The sequence below is a fragment of the Prorops nasuta genome, unplaced genomic scaffold, assembly GCF_024137725.1.
Source record: "Prorops nasuta isolate Cenicafe-Biocafe unplaced genomic scaffold, Cenicafe_Pnas_1.2 PNAS00010, whole genome shotgun sequence".
In the NCBI taxonomy this organism is placed as follows: domain Eukaryota; kingdom Metazoa; phylum Arthropoda; class Insecta; order Hymenoptera; family Bethylidae; genus Prorops; species Prorops nasuta.
In genome coordinates, this window is record NW_027116807.1 from 8,376,762 (window position 1) to 8,393,769 (window position 17,008).

Here is a 17,008-nt window from a genome sequence, read left to right on the forward strand (position 1 = left end):
GTTAACTGGAGCAAATATATATATGATAAAGCTTCGACTATTGCATTGCAATGTAAAGAAGGACATGTTGTAAACGCATTTTACAATATTGATGCTGCAAACAGAATAAGAAAATTAATGATATACTTGCCTATATGGACTGGTATTATGATACCACATTTTAAAATTGGTAAAATAATAGCCACCTCGTCAAGTGTTGAATCTGAATTTAGCAATATTAAAAATCGTGTTTTTAAAAACGAGCTTCCCTTACGAACGGATAAATTTATATTGCGACATTTGGATTATTTAGATGGACGTGTCAAGGAAGCATCTGCTACTTATAATGTTATCAAAAAGAAATTAAAAAATACAAGCGACGACAATGTTAAAAAAAGAGAAATTGAGAATGAAAATATTTGCACTGCTCTTAACACGTACGAAAACTGGGGTGGTCAGGGTGACCCGAACTATAATAAAAAGAAACAAAAGCCAAATTATTTAGATAGTTGTTTGGAGTGGGACTTCGTACAGTCTCAAAAAACAATTGAAATCCCTATTTTTAGGAACGGTAATCTATGCGAGAGCTTAAAAATAGGAGAAGGAATGGTAGTAATGAAAGAAACATGTGCATTCGATTCATTAATGCAACTAATCATGCATGCTATAGGGAAATATAATAATTATAAAGAAGTCATTCAAATATGTGATAACACAGTATTTAGCTTGGCTCGGAATATAATTAATACGGGGAAAATTATTACCAAAGACTATATTAGCCGGGCAAACATACTCTTAAATACGGGCATATGTAATGTTTCTAAAACAAGGCATATTACACTTGCCAACGCTAATTGTAATGTCGCGCATTTAGTTGACAAGCTGTTTCTTGAAATGCCATCCGTATTACGAAGAACAAAGTGTATCCACTGCAAGGATTCTCAGATTAGAAATCTACCAACGCTGCATATCAACATTGGTATGCTTATTGAAAAGGGATTAGGATCAATACAAGAGGCCATAGATGACACTAACACAAATGTCAATAAAACTATGAAATGTCGTAGATGCAACAACCAGTCAGAGTGTATTCAAGAATACGGGCCTCACCTACTGCTTGATACCAGCTTAATAACTGATCCTAACTTTAATAAAGAAATCAATACGCATTACAAATTGGATAGCATAAATAAAACAATTTATTTAAATTCTCAATGCTATAAGTTATGCGGAATAATAGATTATATTAACTATGGATGTACAAGTACTAAAATAGATTCTGGGCATTACGTGGCTATGGTATACACTGGAACAAATTGGTATGAATATAATGACTTGGCCAAAACGAAAGCTTATGTACCACCAAAAAAAGAGATTCAGCCCCATGTAATTATGTATGCCCTTTAAAATAGTAATTCACTTATATTTTGATTACACTTTGCTACTTAAAAAATACTGCTGCTAAAGGATGCAAATCTAATGTTGTTACCTTGTTATAATTGCTATTATATCCATAAATTATTTTATACACATATGTAAACTTTTCTTTAATATTAAAATTACATTTTAATTTTTATGCATTAGAATAAAGTGCAATATATGTTAAAAAATAGTATACTTTCAAAATTATATCATTTAATCATTACTATACCATTTCCAAGACTATTGTATCTCCGTTCTCAGACATAAATCATTGGAATAAATAATATTTATATGATAAAAAAAAGTTTACCTGAATCATTTGAATTATTTTTATATATATATATATATATAAAAGAAATAAGTAAAAACAGAAATGCATGTGTTCTCTAAAATAAATTAAAATACTATATTTCCTACAATTCAATAAAAAAAAACTATTTCCAAGAATTCTAATAATTCAAGTGGCAGCTCTGCATTCCTCTTGAAGAACGAAAGAAAATATTCTAAAGGTAGAAAGCTGTGAAATTAGCCAGTAAAAGATATTCCGTTTGGAACTTCGAGTTTTGGTATGGATTCGAAGGAGATTTAGTACTGTTGATCCTTAAATTCGAACTTTTCACTCATTGGTCCCACAGATTTCTTCCATAAGAATATTTCCTTCTTCTTGTTCAGAAGAATGTAAAACTGTCTCCAGAACTCTTGGAACTTTTGAAAATAATCGCTTTTAATAAAAAATGAGAAACTCGTATAGAATATCTTCCATCGACCGAGAAAAATTATTTTCAGGAGTTCCAAGAGTTCTGGCGGCAATTTTACATTCTTCTCTGTAAGACAGAGTTAATATCCTTATGGAAGAAAGCTGAGGGACCTATGAGTGAAAAGTTATGCTAGCTTAAAGATCAACCATAACAAGAAGTTCGAGCCTACACCGAAAGCCAATCTTTCATGCCGAATAACTTTTCACTCATTGGTCCCACGGCTTTCATCCAAATAATATTTAGTCAGTTTTGGCAAAAAAAAAAAAACGCAGATCTGTAGCCACAAATACTGAAACTCGTGTGATTGAATTTTTTCCATATATTAAAAATTATTTGTAATTTTTAATGATATTATTTTTATTTATATATACACAATTCATTATCCATTTTTATTAAAGAGAACTCTACAGAATGTTTAATGGAATTATTTTAAGTGTACAGAACTATTCTATCCAGAAATAAAATTTCAAGCGTCCATAGTTGCCGATTTTCCTTAAAAGTGCAACTAGGACCACGTTAACTACTCTTCCTGTATTTTCAACTACAGGGAACTCTAGAGAATATTGAGAGGAACATAAATATACTGCCAGAACTGTTCCAACTTAAAAAAAATTTTTAACATTTCATTTTTTTTTTAATTTATAAATTTAGCGTTTGAATAATATTTTATTTAAGGAGAACTCTAGAGGATGTCGAAAGGAATCAATTAAGCTACTGAGAACTATTGTATCTAAGAAATGGGTGTTGTTGGATACATTCAAATTACCCGCGTTTAAGAAGGGAGTGTTCTTCGGTAACGACTAGGGGGCCTCAGTTAGCGGAGTATGGATCACGTGACCCCTCTCGCTCTCCCCGATTAAGAAAGCGCGTAAGTGGGGGTCTTCGCGACACTTACTCTCTCGACAGCTTATGTTAGCGACAGACGTGCGAATTTCGGACAACATTTTGTAAAACAAAGGTTTGTAAAGGTGGACCACCAAGTTCGTGGGTCAACCTCCAACCAAGAAGGAAAGGTCTTTCCCACCACGTTCGTGGGTTTTTACCTCAAATTAAGGTTAGTCGAAAATAAATACAATTGATCAAATTATGGTGTAATACTTTGTAGTAAATAGTTTAAACCTGTCTGTCTGTCTGTTGCGACCTCCTCCCTGGATCATAGGAATTTAATAGGAGACATAATTCTTAACAGTTGGTAAAAGTAACGAACATTTGGTCCTTCGAGCCGGATGATCGAGGGAATTCGATCGCATTCTGAGACGGAGACAGAATATTGTTTCAGATTACGTGTATTAATATTAAGAAAAATTGTAAAGAACTTTGCATAGATATTAATATTTTGCGTATTGATATTGTAATTTGTTAGTATCATTATTTGCGTACGATTGTTGGAATAAGCGAAGAGACAAAGTAGTGAATATACAGAGAGTGAATGACAATAGAGACGTGTCGGGACAGGTCGAAGAGCGCTTGATCGTATTCGTTTACCAAACAAAGCGGCGGTGTATCGGAACAACACTTGAGTCGTGTTTAATATTTATTTCGTTTCAAAAGAAAAGAAAAAAGATTATGGCGCCTGTTCCTACTAGGAAACTTATCGCTCAACAGCGCAGTCGAGCAAATAATATTGCGCGAATAATTCCTGCATTTCGTGAGATTCAAAGGAACCGCATTAGTGCTGGGTTGATTAGAGATCGAAAGGAAAAACTTCGCGTATATTGGGAAGATTTTTGCAAATGTCACGACGAGATCGTCACTCGAGACGATGCCATAAATGACCCATATATAACAGATGCCTTGTTCGCTAACACCGAAAGCATTCGCGATGAATGCAACGATGAATTGTCGCGTGAGTTAGTGGCCTTGCCTGATGATACACCCACAATAAGTTCAATTACATCTCAGATAACTGTAGGGAATGAGTCTAGTCAAGTTTATAGTATGCATTTACCAAAAATAGACTTACCATATTTTTCGGGAAGATACGAAGACTGGGACGCTTTTGAGAACCGCTTTGTATCATTGATACATGATAGACCCCAGTTATCAAATGTAGTAAAGTTGCAATACTTAATGGGTTGCTTAAAAGATGCTGCTGCTGACTTTGTAAAGGACGTGACGGTAACTGAGGCTAATTATTTGTCCACGTGGAATGCTCTTAAAGACAGGTTTTCGAATCTACGTTTACAAATCTACCATCTCACATTAGCTTTGGTAAAAACACCACCTTTAACGTCAGAATCGGCGACTGGCTTAAGAACACTAGTCGATGACATGACTCATAGAGTGCGCATGTTAAGGAATTTGGGCAGACCAGTTGATAGTTGGGATGACCTGTTAGTTGTGATTCTGGGTGAGCGTCTTGATCCCATAACTCGCAAAGCATGGGAGACTTTTCTGAGTACCAGGGGAATGCGTTCGGAAGCACACGCGCAAGCGGTAGAATCTCGTAAGAAACCACCAACATTTATAGAGATGACAGAGTTTTTAGAGGGAACGATTCAAGCCCTTGTATCAGTTGAGCCTCAACCGATTGTAGCAAAACAGATTACTCAAGGGAAACGTGCTAATACGAATCCGAGACAAACGGTTAAAGCCTATCATGCGGGAACAAAGTCGAAAGTAAAAGGACAAAATTCGGGAATGGCCACGAATATAGCTAATTTAAAGTGTCCTATGTGTACAGAGGAACATTATATAGGTCGTTGCGAAAAGTTTCGGTCATTTAATCCAGTAGAAAGACATAGCGAAGTCAAACGCATCGGGCTATGTTTTAACTGTTTGGGACGACATCAGGTTAGGAATTGCCACTCAAAGAGAGGTTGTAAGAGGTGTCAGGGCAGTCATCACACCCTCTTACATAAGGAGAGTGAACCTATTAAATCCTCCTCAGAAACAGTGATGTCTACCGCCAGTATTCAGACAAAGCAGTTAGATACAACTAATAGTTGACTAGGTTCGGTTCAGGCAATGAGTTCCCAATGTTCTTTGAGAGATAATCTTTCACTTCTTCCAACGGCTCAATTAATTATAGCAAATATAGCTGGACGACAAATACGAGCGAGAGCTCTGTTGGATCAAGGTTCGGAGGTATCTTTTATTTCCGAATCCTTAGTACAAACATTACAATTATCACGTGAGAAAACACACATTCCAATATCTGGGGTTGGATCACAGAAAAATGTCATAGCTCGTTCTTATGTAGTCTTTCGAATAAAATCGGTGATCGATGAAAGGAGTGAATTTGATTTCGGGGCGTTAGTGTTGAAGAGACCTGCCAATATTCTTCCTTCTAGTATTCTGCCGAGTATATATTTACCACTATTTAAAGAATTAAAATGGGCTGATTCCAAATTTTATCTCCCTGGGGAAGTGGATTTAATTCTGGGTGTAGATGCATACGCACTTGTTCTGCAAAAGGGTTTCATGCAAATCGGTCAATTAAATGTAATTGCTCAAAATACTTTGCTGGGATGGGTTTTCTCAGGTACAGTTGGACGAATCGGTACACAGGTTTCTAGAACAAAACCTAAAGTAGCAAGGGTTGCCGCCTATAGTTCTGAAAATGAAGATTTATCTGAAATCATTAGAAAATTCTGGTCGATCGAAGAAGTGCCATCTACACGGAATTTACTCACTCCGGATGAAGACTTTTGTGAGAATCTATTCGCTACTACACATTCGCGGGACTCAGATGGTAGATATGTAGTGAGACTTCCCGTAAAGGGAACGATTCCGCGAGTAGCGGATCAGACCAGGAAAATAGCATCCAATTCGTTCGCCTCATTAACACGTAAATTTGCAGGCGATCCAGATTTCGCTAGAGAATATAAAAGATTTATGCAGGAGTATGAACAGTTAGGACACATGAAATTAGTGACTAATAAAGATGTGGTCTCCGATAGAATATGGTATTTACCACACCACGCAGTGGTACAAAACAGAGGCTTAAAATCAAAATTGAGGGTAGTCTTTGATGCGTCAAGACGCACCTTTGATCAGAATAGTCTTAATAAATTTCTTCTAGCAGGACCGGCTTTGCAAAGTGAGCTTCCTCTTATTCTAATCGGTTGGAGACAGCATAGGTTTGTATTCACAGCCGATGTCGTCAAGATGTTTAGACAAGTAAAAGTTCATGAGTCAGAGCAGAATCTGCAGCGTATACTTTGGTCCGCTGAGCAAGGTCAGCCACCTAAAGACTACTGTCTCACCACAGTTACATATGGTACGGCTTCAGCACCATATTTGGCAATTAGAACCTTACTGCAACTTGCAAAGGATGAAGGTCATCGATTTCCTCTAGGCGCGAATTGTTTGCGACATCATATCTACGTAGATGACTTCTTCACCGGAGCTGACAATCTAATTGAAACATTAGAAATTAGGAATCAACTGATTTCTATTTTGGAAACAGCAGGCATACGCCTGGATAAGTGGGCAGCAAACACTTCAGAGCTTTTGGTAGGAGTAGTTCCAACGGAACATTTAGGTGATTCTGATAAATCCATTGAGCCTGATCAAGCAGTTAAAACGTTAGGGTTGTTATGGGATCCGACAACTGACTCCTTTGGTTATCAGGTGACACAATCACAATATTGTTCTTTGGAGAATACCAAACGAACTATTCTGTCAAGCATAGCACGATTATTCGATCCTTTGGGTTGGTTAGCTCCAATGACAGTCCGAACTAAAATTCTTCTCCAAGATCTCTGGATCTTAAAGGTAGATTGGGATTCTTCACTTGCTGCTGAGATTCAAAAGAGATGGAATGATTATTGTGGTGATATTCTGCGAGTATCTGACATATCGATCCCACGTTTTTTAGGACAATTTGATTTAGCAAACGGGGAGCTCCACGGGTTTGCGGATGCTTCCAAACGAGCCTATGCCGCGACAGTTTATCTCCGTACCGTTGATGCAAACGGAGACTGTTGTGTTAATCTCCTTATCGCTAAAACTAAGATAGCTCCGGTGAAAACAATTAGCATACCAAATCTCGAACTTTGTGCAGCTGTCCTTTTAGTGAAATTAGTTAAATACCTACGAAATTTAGACATTTTTAAAGATTTACCTATAATAGCTTGGTCGGACAATCGAGATGTGCTTTGTTGGATTCGGAAACACCCATCCAGCTGGAAGGTGTTCGTCGCGAACAGGGTATCTTTTATACAAACAGAACTTCCCTCTGCGATTTGGCATTACGTACCCACACAAGACAATCCAGCGGATATGGCCACGCGGGGTGTAGATGCGACAAAACTAAAAGAATCAAAGATTTGGTGGCAAGGGCCCCTATGGCTTTGTAAATCTAAGCAGTATTGGCCACAACAACCTATTAATAAAAGGACATCTGATACTGTTTGTAATGCATTTATTGCAACAACTATTGATACTGAGGATCCTCTGTTAACGAAATATTCTTCCTTGCTCAAATTGTTACGTGTAACAGCCTATTGTATACGGTTTATTCAAAATTGTAAACAACGGAGGAATAATTCACCGATACGAACTGGTTTTTTAACTTCTCGAGAGATAGGACAAGCACGTTCGAGACTGATTCATTTAGCCCAACGTTCGGCTTTTCACGACGAATTAATCAGTTTAAAAGCGAATCAACCGATACCGAAACGTAGCGTACTGTACAAGTTGAAAGCGTTCCTTGACGATCAACAAATTATACGCGTTGGAGGCAGGTTAACCCATTCGGCCTTGCCATTCCCTGCAAAGCATCCTCCAATCTTATCCAAAACCTCGAATTTAAGCCAGCTCTTTGTTCAGCACGCTCACCAGATGGCATTGCATGGAGGCCCTACTATGACTTTGGGCATATTACTTCAACAAATTTGGATAATCAGTGCCTCTAGTTTGGTTAAGCGCCATGTTCGCGCATGCGTTAGATGTTTTCGGGCAAAACCTCGTCAAAGCACACAACTTATGGGTTCGTTGCCTTCCGCTAGAGTAACTCCAGCTCGTCCGTTTTCTATAGCGGGTCTTGACTATGCAGGTCCATTCAAATTAAGAAGCTCTAAAGGTAGAGGTATAAAGGCTACTAAAGGATACATATCGTTGTTCATATGTTTCGCAACAAAGGCTATCCATTTGGAAGCGGTGAGTGATTTGACCACTCAGTCATTTCTTGCAGCGCTTCGTCGTTTCACCAGCCGGCGTGGACTCTGCCAGCGACTTTACAGTGATAACGGGACCAATTTTCAGGGAGCAGACAAGGAGCTCAGATCACTGTTCAAGACATCATCTGACTTCTACTCTACCATTTCCGCGGATTTAGCTAATCAAGGCATTGACTGGGAGTTTATTCCTCCAAACGCCCCGCACTTCGGAGGTCTATGGGAAGCGGGAGTCAAAGCCACTAAACACCACCTAGTTCGAGTCATTGGTGAACAGGTTTTGACCTATGAGGAATTCGCTACTTTGCTGACTGAAATCGAGGTCTGTTTGAACTCACGACCGCTTTACCCTTTCACCGGCGACATTGAGGACCTCACTGCGCTAACGCCATCACATTTTTTGTTGGGCCATTCATCGAGCTTGATTCCGGATCTTCCACTACAGGATATCAACGAGAATAGGTTATCTCGCTATCAGTTGATGACGAGGATACAACAGAACTTTTGGAAACGTTGGTCCCAAGAATACTTACATCATCTTCAAGAGAGGAACAAATGGAAGGGACCTACTATCAACTATGCTGTAGGACAGATGGTAGTTGTACGAGATGATCGGTTTCCCCCGGCCAAATGGCCTTTAGGAAGAGTTTTGGAAATTCATCCAGGAGATGACGGCCTGGTACGTGTGGTAACTGTTCGAACTGCTTCATCAATAATGAAAAGACCGATCGTACGTTTAAGTCCCTTACCTCTTCCCGAAGATAAATAAGTTCACATTTTTCTACGGCGGGCGGCCAAATCTTAGTTCGTCTTGTTGACGAAGACGGGCGGGATGTTGGATACATTCAAATTACCCGCGTTTAAGAAGGGAGTGTTCTTCGGTAACGACTAGGGGGCCTCAGTTAGCGGAGTATGGATCACGTGACCCCTCTCGCTCTCCCCGATTAAGAAAGCGCGTAAGTGGGGGTCTTCGCGACACTTACTCTCTCGACAGCTTATGTTAGCGACAGACGTGCGAATTTCGGACAACATTTTGTAAAACAAAGGTTTGTAAAGGTGGACCACCAAGTTCGTGGGTCAACCTCCAACCAAGAAGGAAAGGTCTTTCCCACCACGTTCGTGGGTTTTTACCTCAAATTAAGGTTAGTCGAAAATAAATACAATTGATCAAATTATGGTGTAATACTTTGTAGTAAATAGTTTAAACCTGTCTGTCTGTCTGTTGCGACCTCCTCCCTGGATCATAGGAATTTAATAGGAGACATAATTCTTAACAGTTGGTAAAAGTAACGAACAGGTGTGAAGTTAGCTCCCAGTTTTTTAAGCGCAACTATGGCTACTTTAAAGGTTAGAACTCTTTTTTTAATTAACAAAGAACTCTTTAGAGAGCTAAAAGGAACCTAGAACTCTAATGAGAACTATGGAATTTTAATGTTGGGGAGCCAACTTCACACACCCTTCTTTTGTTTGGAGGTACTTATTTTTTGTTTCTATTAATTTCTCTATTACCATTTCGTTTGACAATTTATAGATATTTATAGTAGGAATATTCTCAGTATTAGTGGTTTTAATTTCTGTATCTCTGCTACCCAGGTTTATTAAACCATTTAGCATATTGGTCTTCTCAGTCTGTAATAATTCCTTTATGCTTGTAAAGTTTTCCATTAATTGTAGTATCTCTAATTCTATTTTTTCAGACTTTGTAATTTCTTCCATGCTCTTGTAAAAATCATTAATTTCGTTATTTAATATTATAGTTTTTCTACTTGTTTCTCTTGGTTTATAAATATTGTTTTCTATTTGTAAAATTTCATCTTTCGTTTCTTTCAATAACATCTTTATATAGCCTAATAATAACACAAATAATTTATGTGTTGAATTTTGATTTACAGGAAATAGGGAGAGAGAGAGAGAGAGAGAGACAACTGAGAGAAAAATTAGATGGACGTCACATTAAATTTAACTCTAATTAAAAAGCTTCAATTTAAATATGATAATCGAAGCTTTCCGTTCTTCTAACAAAAAATAATATATTCCAAAAACTGGATAATTTTTACTTGTATATAAATAGTATCTATAACGATTTTGCAGTTCAACTAATTTCAGTTTTGAAATATTCTTTTAATTAAGCTTTTAGAGAATGTATGGTTAAAATGTGTTGTACAGGTGGTATTTATTATTATACTTACATATGAAAGAATTAATATTTGGCCTTTTACCTAAATTTCTTTTCAGTTTGCTATTGTACGACTCTGAAAAATTGTTAGTTCTATTTTTTATTTTAAAGACTGAAAAATTGTTTGGCTTTATGTCATTAATCCAAAAGTCTTCATAATATGTAAAATATCTTTCAAATAAGTTGCCAAATTGATGTGTTGTAGTTTCTTTCAATAAATCAAATGAACTTCTGATATAATGAACTGGTAGTAATGCCAAAAGTGTTAATTTTTTTATGACTGTATATCTTTCTGGATACACTTTTTTATTCTTTCTATTATTAATTAAAGAGAGCTTTTGGGCTTTTTTAATTAATGCCTAAATATTGAAGAGAATTTAAATTAAATTTTTCTTATATATAGATAATAAAGAAAACTTTTTCAGAACTCATTAGAAAGCTGATGGTTTTCATAATATATAGATGGCAAAGATGCTGCTTTATACAGTCGTAGGCCTGCTGCATAAATGGTATGTTTCATCTAAAAGACTATGCGAAAACTAAATATAATTTTTAATGATATAGGTATATATATTTTGCTAATTTCACTACGAATGATAAATAAGAATTTCGTTAATGCATTATTAATTGACTGTTACTATTTTTTTCATTCTTATTATGTCCGAACTATTTTTGAAATATAATAATCATAGCTAAAAAAACTTCTTAAATGTTACTTTGTAGAAATGGATATCCTCTATTACATATAGATTTGAAAATTAATCCGGATCCCATGAAGCAAAAAAAATTGTTCAAAGGTAATTTTATCAAATTTTGAAAACAAATCCTCATATATTAACCCATTAACGTCCAAAATGTCAAAATTTCTTGCACGTTTTCAAAGTGATTTTTTCCTATGTAATTGGCGTTGAAAAAATTCTTGAACCACATATTCTGATGTAAAATTGCATGCTCTTTCAGAATCCGTTGCCAGAATCATGATAAAACTCACAGGAAAAGAGATATGCTCGATTGAAACATAAAAAACACCTAAATTTTCGAAAAAAAAATTTTTGGATTTTTTTTCGAAGTGTTACGGTGAAGATATCACCTTGCGACCGTGATCAAAGGTGATCATGGGAGTTGAAGTTTAACAGGGAATTTTTTGTTGACCTTGAACCATCGCTTCTTTACAAAATGGCGGAAAAAACGAATTTTTTTTTTCAATCTTCATCAACTTTTTTCTCGAAATCTATGGTCTTTAGAAAAAAATTCATAAAAACAAAAATGCCTTAGAATCGATCGAGGAACATTCTCAAATTTTTTCAGAATTTTTTGAGACAATTTTTGATTTTCCGGGAAACTTGTGAAATGGAATTTTCAAAAATTGTCTCAAAAAATTCTGAAAAAATTTGAGAATGTTCCTCGATCGATTCTAAGGCATTTTTGTTTTTATGAATTTTTTTCTAAAGACCATAGATTTCGAGAAAAAAGTTGATGAAGATTGAAAAAAAAAATTCGTTTTTTCCGCCATTTTGTAAAGAAGCGATGGTTCAAGGTCAACAAAAAATTCCCTGTTAAACTTCAACTCCCATGATCAACTTTGATCACGGTCGCAAGGTGATATCTTCACCGTAACACTTCGAAAAATAATCCTAAAAATTTTTTTTTTCGAAAATTTAGGTGTTTTTTATGTTTCAATCGAGCATATCTCTTTTCCTGTGAGTTTTATCATGATTCTGGCAACGGATTCTGAAAGAGCATGCAATTTTACATCAGAATATGTGGTTCAAGAATTTTTTCAACGCCAATTACATAGGAAAAAATCACTTTGAAAACGTGCAAGAAATTTTGACATTTTGGACGTTAATGGGTTAATCATCAGTGAAAAGATGCCAATATTTAACAATTAAATTTACTTGTGAGTAGTGGAAAAAGCAATGAGTAATTCGCACATCTGAATATACAATTTCCATAGCATTTGTCATTGCTCTTTCAAAATTCATTATTACTAATTTAGGTTTAAATTCGGTAAAATTTTCCTTTAAAAATTGAAATACTTTAATATAATCCAATGTTTTCCTATTTTTCATTAAAACCCAAAATGAAGGAATTGCATGAATAAAGTAAAATTTAAATTTTAGCAATATAAACAGAAATAACTTTTCAAGAGAAGCATTAACTTACTTTATTTGGTAAATCATTGGTCCCAAGTAAAATAGTTAAAAGCTGCATATTTTTATCTTTAAAATTAGGTATAGATTGGAATGTACCGTCTATATACATAACTTCTGCATTTTTCGAAATCATTTTGAAAAAAGTACTGTCATAAAATAGGATATTTATAAAATTTTCACTTTCATCCTTTAATACAGCGGTTTCCAAATTAAGTTTCACTTTGTTCTGCTCATTCAATAAATAATTCGCTAAGTTGCAAAGATTATAATCACTTAAAATAATATTTGACCTATCTTCATATTTTTTAATATAATTTTAAAGCGTCCGTCTACAGGTGGTGAACGAATTCTGAGCTTCAGTATCTGGATTGCTGATACAGAAATGAAGAGTATAACAAAACGATTTTTCAATTACATATACTATTATACTATCATAAGCAAAGATGCATCCATTAACATTGAAGCTAATCAAACCAACATTATGAATAAGAAAATAATTTTATATTAATAATATAATAATTACTTTAAAATAACTGAGTTATATATTTGTTTCGGCTTTAAGCCACCAACTTTAGCTATATTTTTCATATCATTGTACAATAAAGATTTTTTATTTCCAGTAATATCGGGCTCGTGATTATGTGATATGTCCGATGGATAAAATTGATTATTAAAAAATTGACCCTTAGCTTTACAATTAAATTTTTTAGACTTTATACAATATAGGCATCTGTAGAGGGACAAAATTCTTCAAATAGAAATTAATAAAGATTAAAAACAATACCTTTCTTTTTAAGTATATAGTATATATTACTTACAATTTATCGTTTTTTCTTTTTTTAATAAAATATCTATAATTTTGAAAAATCCATAATTTTCTTTCACATTTTTTTGATGTCATCATGTTATAAACTCAATATTTCTTCGTATTAAATTTTCCCTTTTGTTAGTTTTCGAAAGCACAAAACGCAGCGTGTTAACACAGGTTGCAGTAAGATATACAGCAATATATATATACATAAGCCCTGGTGTGCATATTACAGCGAACCAAAGCTGTAAAAAATGTAAACAAACAAGTGGGGGAGAGGGCCGTCACTTAATAGCTCCATAGTATTTGAAAACTACATGTGGCTTTCGCGCAAGAGGTATTGTTTCAAATTGTACTTTATACTAAAACAGGGAACACTTTTATAAAAGTCAGATGATAATATTTGATATATCTACATTAGTAAAGATAAATGAAATTATACAGGGTGTAACGAAACGACCGCCTTTTCTCGTAACTGGAGGTTCGGGGTGACAAACTGAGTGCACGTGTAAAATTTCGTTCGAATCGTTCAAGAGGTTTAAAAGTTATTTCTATTTAAAAATCACCCTTTTTCAGTCCTTTTCGAACGACTTTAACTGCATAATGGAAAGTGGAGAAAGTGAAAAACAATTGATGAGCACCCAGCTAGAATGTAAAAATTATCGATCGCGTGCGGTAATACTTTTGCTATTTATTTCTTTAATCTGGCTATTAGATTAATTTTAAAAATAACAAAATCCTTTACATTACAATTCCAATTCAATTCAGTACAAGCATCATTGACTGATTTGATGGAAAGAGCGAGTTGACGCAATGTAAAGGAAAGTATCAAAAGCTAAGATATCGCGCGAGCGCAATGATAACTTAATAGACAATGCATGAGGGCATTCTCTTTCTACTAACGAAGCTAAAGGGAATGATTCAAAATCAATACATTGATGAAGGAGAAAACTAAACTCACCCATTAAATGTTCTGCAAGTTCCTTTAAATCGAAGTTTTTGAAAAAGCTTCAAACTGGCTCCTCGATGATTTCCAGAAAGCACACTATCACTGATTTTGCATTTAAACACTTGTGAATTTAAACAAATTAGGTATTAACCTACGTTTCTTCAAAACACTGGTGAATTTGACACTTTTGAACTGTTTGAAGTAGGGTGATTAAGAGTGGTCGAAACGAATGATTGATTATTCTATCTCTCTGTGTCTCTCTTTTCAGCCTACTTCAAACAGTTCAAAAAGTGTCAAATTAACCGGTGTTTTGAAGAAACGTAGGTTAACACTTAATTTGCTTAAATTCGCGAGTTCTTAAATGCAAAATCAATGAAAGTGTGCATTCTGGAAATCATCGAGGAGCCTGTTTGAAGCTTTTTCAAAAACTTCGGTGTAAAGGAACTTGGAGAACAATAATGGGTAAGTTTAATTTTTTCTATCATCAATGAATTGATTTTAAATAATTCTTTTTACCTTCGTTTGTAGAAAGAAAATGCCTTGATGTGTTTCCTATTAAATTATCAGTGCAGTCGCGTGACATCTTAGTTTTGATACTTTCCTTTTCATTCTATCTTCTCCCTCTTTCCATCAATTCAGTCAATGATACTTGTATTGAATTGATTTGGAATTGTAATGAAAAGGATTTTGCTATTTTTAAAATTAATCTAATAGCCAAATTAATGAAATAAATAGCAAATGTATTATCGCGCGCGATCGATAATTTTTACATTCTAGTGGGGTGTTCGTCAATTGTTTTTTAACTTTCTCCATTTTATTATGCACAGTTAAAGTCGTTCGAAAAGGACCGAAAAAGGGTGAGTTTTAAATGGAAATAACTTTTAAACACCTTGAACGATTCGAACAAAATTTTACACGTGCATTTGGATGGTCACCCCGAACCTCCAGTTACGAGAAAAGGCGGTCGTTTCGTTACACCCTGTTTATAGATACATACTTTGATATGATTGTGATATACCCTAAAATATATTGGGTTTAGGTATAAATAAATACAAATACGACTAGACAGTATCAATATATATTTGTTTAATAAACTGGTTATTACATTTTTTGAAAAAGAAAAATAGAAAATTAAGAATTTATTTTAGAATTATTTTATTATAAGAACTCAATTATACACAAATATTAATATAGAATATACCACGTGTAAATTTCAATAGTTGAAGAATGTAGTATTAATTAGATTACGTATTCTCTAAAAGCTTAATTAAAAGAATATTTCAAAACTGAAACTAGTTGAACTGCAAAATCGTTATAGATACTATTTATATACAAGTAAAAATTATCCAGTTTTTGGAATATATTATTTTTTGTTAGAAGAATGGAAAGCTTCGATTATCATATTTAAATTGAAGCTTTTTAATTAGAGTTAAATTTAATGTGACGTCCATCTAATTTTTCTCTCAGTTGTCTCTCTCTCTCTCTCTCTCTCCCTATTTCCTGTAAATCAAAATTCAACACATAAATTATTTGTGTTATTATTAGGCTATATAAAGATGTTATTGAAAGAAACGAAAGATGAAATTTTACAAATAGAAAACAATATTTATAAACCAAGAGAAACAAGTAGAAAAACTATAATATTAAATAACGAAATTAATGATTTTTACAAGAGCATGGAAGAAATTACAAAGTCTGAAAAAATAGAATTAGAGATACTACAATTAATGGAAAACTTTACAAGCATAAAGGAATTATTACAGACTGAGAAGACCAATATGCTAAATGGTTTAATAAACCTGGGTAGCAGAGATACAGAAATTAAAACCACTAATACTGAGAATATTCCTACTATAAATATCTATAAATTGTCAAACGAAATGGTAATAGAGAAATTAATAGAAATAAAAAATAAGTACCTCCAAACAAAAGAAGAAATCCAATTTTCCATTATAAATGAAGAAATGTAGTATATTAAATAAAAAGTATATATATGCCTCCTTCATACGATTATTTTTTACATCCTTTCTCATGAATATATGTATTTTCAATGTGTTCGTTTAGCATAAAGCATTTTGTAATAGATAATACATATATATTTCACAATTTCAGAAGGATTTAAAACTTCTTGTTAAATTGATTACATTAGCCATGTAATAATATTATTTTCCCAACAAGGATTTGATCAATATGGCTAAAAAAAATGAAACAAAAAAAAACTGTATGAACTGAGAATGGTTTGATAAGTATATGTTAATAGTCTTAAAGTTATATTTAAATTAAAACATGTACGTAACAAAATGCTATTCTTGGGTAAAGTAATCCTAGGTGGTATCAATTTTTGTACATAGGACGTTATTTCTAAAATTCTTTCCTAATTACATCCAAAGAGATTTCAGAGCCTGAACACAGTTAAAAGGAATAAGATATTAGATATTAAACCAAGTAATTTGTAACCTCGCTGCTTCCTTTAATATCAATATCTTATTCCTTTCAATTCTGTGCTGACTCTGAGATTTCGCTGGATACAATTATAGGGACAAATTTAAAAAAATATTCTATGTAAGAAAGTTGTATCATCTACAACTGTATTATACCAAAAATAATATTTTTTTACACCCACGTTGTCATGCAATTT

At 34.1% G+C, this 17,008-nt stretch overlaps 1 protein-coding gene across 1 annotated transcript; it reads left to right on the top strand.

The window, feature by feature from the left end:
- The first annotated feature begins 5,126 nt into the window (after positions 1 to 5,126).
- LOC136777162 (uncharacterized) lies at positions 5,127 to 9,050 on the top strand. The gene has a single exon (XM_066733238.1). The coding sequence runs from the start codon at positions 5,127 to 5,129 to the stop codon at positions 9,048 to 9,050; it is 3,924 nt and encodes a 1,307-aa protein (XP_066589335.1).
- Positions 9,051 to 17,008: the final 7,958 nt, after the last annotated feature.